The following is an 8,837-nucleotide window of genomic DNA, read 5'->3' as shown; positions in this document are numbered from 1 at the left end:
GGTGAAGTAGTCCACTGCTACAATGAGGTATTTGCGTCCTCCTGTGGCGGGCGGGAATGGTCCAACTAAATCCATCCCCCATTGGGCGAAAGGGATGGGGCTGTCAATTGGTTGCATTAACGCTGCTGGCATGTGAGTGATATTGGCATGCTCTTGGCAGGGCTTACATCTCCGGACTAATCTTTTTGCATCTTCATGCATCGTTGGCCAATAGTAGCCCTGCCTCAGTAGTTTGAGAGCTAAGGTCCTCCCGCTCAAGTGATTGCCGCAGATGCCTTCGTGTACTTCTCTAAGTACATAATCCGATGTGGTTGGGTCGAGGCACTTGAGATAGGGGAATGAGAACCCTCGTTTGTATAATTCTTCTCCCACTATGATGAATCGGGCGGCTCTCGTCTTTAACTTTCGTGCTTCGGTGGGATCTGTTGGGAGTTCTCCCTTCTTGAGATACTTCAGGATTGGAGTGAACCAACATGGTTCATCCTCTTCTGTGTATTGTACTTCAGTGGGTGAAGTTATCTCCGGCTGACGTGAGGTGAGGAGCATCACCTTCCGACTTCCGATGCTAGCCATGGAGCTTCCCAGCCTAGCCAATTTGTCAGCGTGGACGTTATTGGAGCGAGGTACTTGTCTTATCTCATAGCTCTCGAATTTAGATAAGAGAGTGTGTGCGAGAGCTAAATATTTCGCCATGGTGTCTTCTTTAGCCTCGTAAATTCCGAGTATTTGATTGACAACAAGCTGAGAGTCGCTTTGGATTAGGAGCTTGTGCGCTCCGGCTGCTAGGGCGAGGCGGATTCCCGCTATCAGTGCTTCGTATTCGGCAACGTTGTTTGAGGCTGTGAATTCGAATCGCTGCGCATATTCGAATTCGTCTCCGTCGGGATTTGTTAGGACGATACCCGCTCCACCTCCTGTGGCAGTGGAAGACCCATCGACGTTTATTGACCAAGTAGGTAGAGAAGTGCTTTCTTCTACACCGGTCATTTCGACTAAAAAATCAGCCAATATTTGCGTTTTGATAGCTGGGCGGGGTTTGAACTCCACTCCATATTCACTTAGCTCTATCGCCCATTTTGCTAATCGTCCGGATGTTTCGGGACTTCTTAGTATTTGCTTCAGGGGATAATTTGTGAGAACCACCACTTGATGTGACTGGAAGTACGGTCGAAGCTTCCGAGCTGCGTTGATGAGGGCGAGAGCGAGTTTCTCCATGTTGGTGTAGCGTTGTTCGGCTCCTTGGAGTGCGCGACTTATGTAGTATATGGGTTGGTGGCCCTTTTCCCCATCTCGGATGAGGACTGCGCTGACGGCATTAGCTGAGGTAGCTAGGTATAGTAGGAGGGTGTCTCCGGGCTGAGGTTTTGTGAGCAGGGGTGGGGATGCTAAGTATGACTTTAACTCTGTGAAGGCCTTTTGACATGCCTCATCCCACTCGAATTTTTTTCCTCCCCTTAAAATCTTGAAAAAGGGGAGAGCCTTGTCCGCTAACCTTGAAATGAATCTGTTAAGGGATGCCAGACAGCCGTTGAGCTGTTGAACTTTCTTGATCGACGTCGGCGGAGCCATGGAGGTGATTGCTTCGATTTTCGCGGGGTTAGCTTCGATTACTCGCTGCGAAATCATATATCCCAAAAATTTACCTCCCCGAACTCCGAATGAACATTTGAGGGGGTTGAGCTTCATCTTATATTTTCGCAGGGTGGCGAAACACTGATCCAGATCCGTTAGGTGGTCCGAGACCTTAACACTTTTGACGAGCATGTCGTCGATGTACACCTCCATATTTTTACCAATCTGATCTGCGAACATCTTGTTCACTAGACGCTGGTAGGTGGCTCCTGCGTTTTTTAATCCGAAGGGCATAACTTGATAGCAGTAGATGCCTTGGTCAGTGATGAAACTAGCTCTCTCTTGATCTTCTGGCGCAAGTAAGATCTGGTTGTACCCTTGGTATGCATCGAGGAAGCTGAGGAGCTCGCATCCCGAGGTCGAATCGATGAGTTGATCGATCCTAGGTAGAGGAAAAGGGTCCTTAGGACAAGCTTTGTTGAGGTCGGTGAAGTCTACACATAGTCTCCACTTGCCACCTGGCTTGGGAACGAGTACTACGTTTGACAACCATTCAGGATACTGAACTGGTCGTATGTGGCCTGCGTCAAGGAGTTAAGCCACTTCCGCTTTGATATGCTTGTTGCGTTCGGGACCGAATGTCCGTTTTCTTTGTTTGACAGGCTTCAATCGTTTGTCGACGTTGAGCCGGTGTAGAGCTACCTGAGGAGGGATGCCCGATAAATCTTGGGCTTTCCATGCGAACACATCTCCATTGTGCCGCAGGAAGTGGATTAGTTGTCGCTCCGTGGTTGGATCTAGGTCGGATCCTATTCGTATGAGCTTGGAAGTGTCTCCAGGAGTGAGCTCTATGAACTTAAGCTCTTCAACAGCTGCTAGCTTGATGCTGTCATCTGGTACACTGATAAGGATTTCTTTATTATCCTCAATGATCGCATTGACCCACTTCCGTTTGTCGGATTTTTGGGTGTCGTCTCCCCTTCCTGACGGTTTAGGCTTCTTAGAAGGTTCTCGTAGGGCCCTTGCATAGCACTCTCGGGCGAGACGTCTGTCTCCAAGTATTTCCCCCATTCCGTAGGGAGTGGGGAATTTCCACTTCTGATGGTAGGAAGAAGGTACGGACTTGAATGTATGGATGGCTGGCCTTCCTAAGATGACGTTGTAAGGAGATGGCTTGTCGACGATGAGGAATTTGATCAGCTTGGTGATGCGACAAGGGTCTTCCCCTAGAGAGACGGGCAGCTCTACTTCTCCCATGGATAAAATGCCTTCCCCTGTGAATCCTTTCAGGGGTGTGGAGACGGGATTAAACCGGGCATTATCTATGCCTAGCTGCTTAAAAGCGTGGAGGTACATGATGTCAGCTGAGCTTCCACCGTCCACTAATATCTTCTTGACCAAGAAGTTGGCCACCGTTGTTGTTACTACCAGTGCATCGACATGGTCTTCATCTGGACCTTCGAGGTCGGAGGAGTTGAAGACTATGCTGTGATCAGGTCTTCGTATTTGATATATGCGTGCGGATGGAGAAGCATGTTCTTGATTCATGCGTGCTGATCGAGCGAGGGTGCGTCGTGCATTTTGTGAATCGCCACCCGCCGGTCCTCCGGAGATGAAGGAGATGATTCCTCGGGTAGGTTGGTTATCGTTTTTGTCTAGGTCACGTCGATGACCTCCATCCTCTCGTCTTTGCTGTTGATCTCGATTGTTATCTCGGCGTGGAGGATCATCACGGCGCTTATTTCGCGGCTTATCAATGTATTCGCCTAAGTGGCCCTGTTTGACCAGCCTCTCAATTGCCACTTTGAGTTGTGCACATTCTTCCGTAGTATGCCCTCTGTCCTTATGAAATCGACAATAACGATCCGATTTTTCTCGCTTTGCGTTTGGCTGCATAGGACGTGGAGGTTCTGTTAAACCTTTCTGCTCTATCACGTGAAGGATTTCCGTGAGGCGAGCGTTTAGCGGAGTGAACCTATTGTAGGAGGAAGAGGGTTGGCCTTGAGGTGGAAGTGGTGGACGTCGATCATCGCGCCTCCTATTGTCCTGACGGTCATCTTCCCTTTTTCTTTTAGGAGGAGCATGGGTAGAGGCTTCCTCTATCCGGACGTATTTTTCGGCTCGATTCAGCAACTCCTCTAGGTTGCCTGGGGGTCTTCCGGCAATAGATTCCTTGAATCTACCCGATTTTAAGTTCTGTTGCATAATACCGGAGAGCATGTCTTGCCCCACACTGGGGACTTCATGGACGGCTTCTACGAAACGTTTGATGTAGTTGCGGAGCGTTTCGTTATCTCTCTGTACTACTGAGAAGAGATGAGCTGGGGTTTTGGCATATTGTTTGTTGATAGCGAACTGGTTGGTGAATCGGGTTGACAGTCGAGCGAAGGTGTCAATCGACCCTATGGGTAGGGAGTTGAACCAGTTCATCGCTCTCTTGGAGAGAGTGGTACGGAACATTTTGCACATAACAGCATCCGTCGGGCCATATAAATCCGCCATGGCACTGAATTTCTCTATATGTTCCTGTGGGTCGGTGGTTCCTTCGAATTGAGGTAACCCCGAGATCTTTACTCTTTGAGGTAGTACCTCGTTGAGGATGTCTATGGTGAAGGGACTGCGTCTTGCTGGGAGAGGCATCCTCTCACCCATCTGATTATTTGGTTGGGAGAAAAGGTTTTAGCGAGACATTCGGCTGTTTACTTCGCCTTCTCCCTCATTAAAGAGAGGGGCTTTCCGTGGTGACGCATTGCCCCTTGGGGGTGAGCGCTGACGCTGCTGTCTGGGTTGTGCCCCTCGGTGGTTGGTAGATAATTGCACTCGGGATCGTGGATCCGAGGTAGAGGAGGAGACACTTATTTGATTCGGTATTGGCTGTGGGGCCACGGGTGGCGCTACAGGTGGAGCTTGCGCTGGTATCGTATTGGGAGCGTTTGCTCCCATCGTGGCGATATATTGAGTTACGGCCTCCGTGGCGGCGCGAGTAGAAGCTTCCGCTATCATACGTTGGAGCGCGTCCTCGGTTATTTGAACCGTTCGAGGAGCAGGGAGTGGTGGATCGGCGAGTGGTGGGTCCCGAGGGGGGATCACCTGAACCTCGCGAGGTGGATCTGCAGCACGTGGAGGAAGTGGCTCCGCGGCGCGTGGAGGAGGTGGTATGCCAGATCCTCCACGGACGGGAAGGTTATTAGCCGTGTCATTTTCTCTCCGAGCTGATGCCTCAGGAGGATCTTGTTGGCTACGTGATCTGGTTTGCATCGTTCCCACAGACGGCGCCAAAATGATGATGCTAATATGTAGCTCACCTAGGGTAGTATAGAAAACGAGCTGGGAGAGCAAAGCGGATCAGTAGCTTGATAACTTGATGATCCTGAGGTCCCTGCGAAAAGAGCACACGTGAACTAAGCCGGGGGTTGATCCGGCGGAAACCCCTCCGACGCTCAAGTCAGATGCACGGATCGTAGAGATAGCTGAGAGAATAATATTCGAGGTTGATTGTCAAATAATGAGAACGTACCTTTACGAATGAGTAAACCATCTATTTATATATCGTTGAATGATGTTGGACTTACTTTGTTGGGCCCAAGCCTTATTTTGAAGGAGCTTGGGCTTTCGTGTAATGGGCCCACATGTATGTGATTGGGCTTTCTTGTAATGGGCCTAATTGGTAGATAAATTTGAGGGCCCATTGGGTCGGCCCATTTAGGTATATCACTTTTGTACCCGTTTTATCCCATTCGAACTCTACATTTTGAAGCAAGATGATCATAATATGTGTTTTTTGGCTTGTATATATCAGATTGTAGTGCATCAGAAATTGCATTTTTACACATAATGAGTACAAATTAGAGCACGTTCCACGAAATCTAGATGATTATGTTGAATCTGACACCATAAGGAGTGAAGATGTAAGAAAAAAACATAGTTGAGGGGACGTAGATGTAATTATCCAAAAAAAAGAGGGGTTTTTTCGTAAATTGACCACACCTAGGGGGTGGTTGTAATTTACCATTTTTTTTAGAAAAAACTATAATCAAAAGCGAAGTTGAAGGGCATCGTTTCCGAAATCATGCTGTTCCTCTTGTATCCGTTTGGCCGAGCGACTGCACAAGAGAGACATTACTAAAGCGCTTAATTAACCTCAATGAGTTCAAGTGTCGGAATTTCTCCAATGCCTTCCGGGAATCTCAATTAGTTTCCAACAACGACGAAGCAATAGGCACTTGAGGGTCGTGAAGTGGCTACTCTCTCAGTTATCCATTAAAATATAATCCATTCGGTACTCAAAGTAAAATCCGCTGATATGTCAAGTGTTACTAGGTTTTCTAGAGCACAAGCCGTGTCTACTGGATACGGTACGAGAATTGACCAGGATGATGATACTAGATGTCTTAATTGTCGCATCTTCCAAATTTCCTCCGGTAAATACTCGAGACGTGAGTACGCTGAATAGAATGTCTCCATTGGGTGATTAATGATTAAGGTTTTTTCGGAGGTTTTGAAGGTTTGTTTATTTTAAGAGAAGCAAAAGCAAAAGCTCATTTTGCAAACACTTAAAAATAGATTATAAGCACAAAAAAGCTCATAATGTGTTTGTAAAAACTTTTGCAAACACCACCTATGTAGAAAATATTCAATTTTCACAACTTCTTTGAAATTTTAACCTATTTTTCAGAAGTATAATGTCGTAATATGTTAGAAATACTCAATTATTAAAAGTTCACGTCAAATTTTATTAAAATAATTAATTTTCAGAAATTTAATATCAATATTATATTCATGGGTTTATTAACGTATTTTAATTTTAAACAAGTGTGATTTTTTGTAATTGCTAACAAACTGCCTTAAATTATAAAATGTAGCGTAGTTATTCGACAAATATGGATTTTGAGCATCGAATGGTTGATATTGTTGGTGGGTGCACTTGATTTGGTAACAATATAAAAAGTCGTCAATTTTAATATTTATTTATTTACTTTCCCCGTGTACTTTGACTCGATATTACTTTACCCCTTGTACTCTCAATTGCATCGATTTGCGCCCTTGTACTTTGGCTCGATATCACTTTACCCCCTTGTACTCTCAATTGCATCGATTTGCGTCCTTGTACTTTGGCTCGATATCACTTTACCCCCTTGTACTCTCAATTGCATCGATTTGCCCCCTTGTACTTTGGCTCGATATCACTTTACCCCCTTCTACTCTCAATTGCATCGATTTGCCCCCTTGTACTTTGGTTTGATATCACTTTACCCCCTTGTACTCTAAATTGCATCGATTTACCCCCCTATACTTGAAAAATTGTCTCAATGTGGCCTTCGCCGTTAGTTTTCAGACATTTGACCTTAATACCGTTTGATTTAAGTCTGAAAATTACTAAAAAGTAACCCCTCCCAGTTTAAATAATTATTAAAAAAATAAAAAAATAATAAAAAAATAAATAATAATAATAATAAGAAGAAGAAGAAGAAATTCAAGACAACAAGAAAACATAGTACACGACTCCAACCACAATTTATTTTTTATTTTTTTTAATTTTTTTAATAATTATTTAAACTGGGAGGGGTGACTTTTTTGTAATTTCCAAACTTAGATCAAACGGTGTTAAGATCAAATGTGTGAAAACTAACAGCGATGGTCACATTGAGACAATTTTTCAAGTACATGGGGCTGGGCAAATCGATGCAATTGTGTGTAGAAGGGGGTAAAATGACATCGAGCCAAAGTAGAAGGGGACAAATTGATGCAATTGAGAGTAGAAGGGGGTAAAGTGATATTGAGCCAAAGTACAAAGGGACAAATTGATGCAATTGAGAGTAGAAGGGGTAAAGTGATATCGAGCCAAAGTACAAAGTATTAGGGGGAAAGTGGAATTCACCCATTTATTTAAGAAAATACTCTTTACGGTTTAAAAAGTGCTATTTACTTCAAAACAAAAAAGTGTTTATCTCTCTAAAACCCCTAAAATTTTCGAAAAAAATGGCCGAACGCCTAAGTCGGGCGACCGGCGCCCGACTTGGGCGTGTAAACAGTTTTTGGACGCCCGGTTTGGGCTTTTCCCGGGCGAACCGGCGCCCGGTCCAGGCGTCGGTTCGGCCGGGAAAAGCCCAAACCGGGCGTTCGATTAATTTTTTTTTTTTTTTTTTTTTTTTCTATTTTAAAATAAATATATTTTTTTTTCTGATTTTCGTTTTTTAGGCAAAATTTATGTTTAATAAAATATGTTGTTCAAAACCTTATTATTATTATTATTATTATTATTATTATTATTATTATTATTATTATTATTATTATTATTATTATTATTATTATTATTATTATTATTATTATTATTATTATTATTAGAACATAATATAATAATAATAACATACTAACATTCATTATAACATCATAACATAATAATAATAACATACAATGTCAATAGTAATACATTCATTCCAATAAAAAAAATAAAACTAAATCAAACACTATTTAGAATAGTCCACGCTTCACGTCGACTCCGCAACGCCTTTGGTAGACTACTCTGACCTCCCATATATTGGAAAATGATTATGCTTCCCGTATACTACTCTGACCTCCCATCTATCGTCCGACCGTAGCTCTCCGACAATTTGAAAACCACAGTTTCTTTTTTTGCTACCGGTCCTTCTCGGGCGCGCGTTTGGGTTAGTTGATGGACATTCTCGTTTCTCCCCGTATAGGTCACAAGTCAGAAAAATCCTTTTTTTAGAACAACTTTTTTTTAGCATTTTCACAAAAAGACCTCTTGTAACGAACCTCGTCCAAACCACTACCTCATCCTTCGAGTCAAACAACTGAGTTGTTGTAAAATAATCGGTATGATCAACTTCAATTGTAGACGTATCGTCCTGAAAAAAGCGTAAAAAAATTGATAAAAAAAAAAAAAAAAAAAACGTTTCAAAGCCAAAAGCCCAACTCGGGCGCCCGAAGGTGCAGTGCACGCCCATGTTGGGCGTGCAAGAGCCAACTGCACGCCCAACATGGGCGTGCACTGCACCTTTGGGTGCCCGAGTTGGACTTTTAAACGTTTAGCCCATTTTTTTCGATCGAAAAGACGGAATTTTCACCTCGTTGTGTCCGCTATCCAGATCTTCATCCGATGAACTCATTTATGTTCGTATATCACACCAATAAGTATGATTTGTGATGAAATCGTCTTGAGAGCGAATTTTTTTAGAGAGAGAGAGAGAGAGTCTTTGAACGGTAAATAGCAATTTTCAAACGGTAAAAAGCAAATCCCTTTA

The 8,837-nt window shown here is 43.8% G+C and overlaps 1 protein-coding gene and 1 long non-coding RNA gene across 2 annotated transcripts; both read right to left on the bottom strand.

Annotated features, from left to right (window-relative positions):
• Nucleotides 1-2,166: 2,166 nt before the first annotated feature.
• Nucleotides 2,167-4,224, bottom strand: LOC105968401 (uncharacterized). The gene is made up of 2 exons (XM_012993028.2): nt 3,246-4,224; nt 2,167-3,053 (listed from the first exon to the last, which is right to left on the bottom strand). Exons 1-2 carry the CDS (start codon nt 4,222-4,224, stop codon nt 2,167-2,169), a joined length of 1,866 nt encoding a protein of 621 aa, XP_012848482.2.
• Nucleotides 4,225-8,163: 3,939 nt separating this feature from the next.
• LOC148765341 (uncharacterized) lies at nt 8,164-8,837 on the bottom strand. Its single transcript, XR_016029734.1, has 2 exons — nt 8,661-8,837; nt 8,164-8,441 (listed from the first exon to the last, which is right to left on the bottom strand). It is a non-coding gene; the product is annotated as an uncharacterized LOC148765341 (long non-coding RNA).

The sequence above is a fragment of the Erythranthe guttata genome, chromosome 14, assembly GCF_056151865.1.
Source record: "Erythranthe guttata isolate IM_541 chromosome 14, IM_541, whole genome shotgun sequence".
Lineage (NCBI taxonomy): Eukaryota > Viridiplantae > Streptophyta > Magnoliopsida > Lamiales > Phrymaceae > Erythranthe > Erythranthe guttata.
The sequence above is the reverse complement of the archived record's forward strand: the minus strand, read 5'-3'. Positions and strand labels throughout refer to the sequence as shown.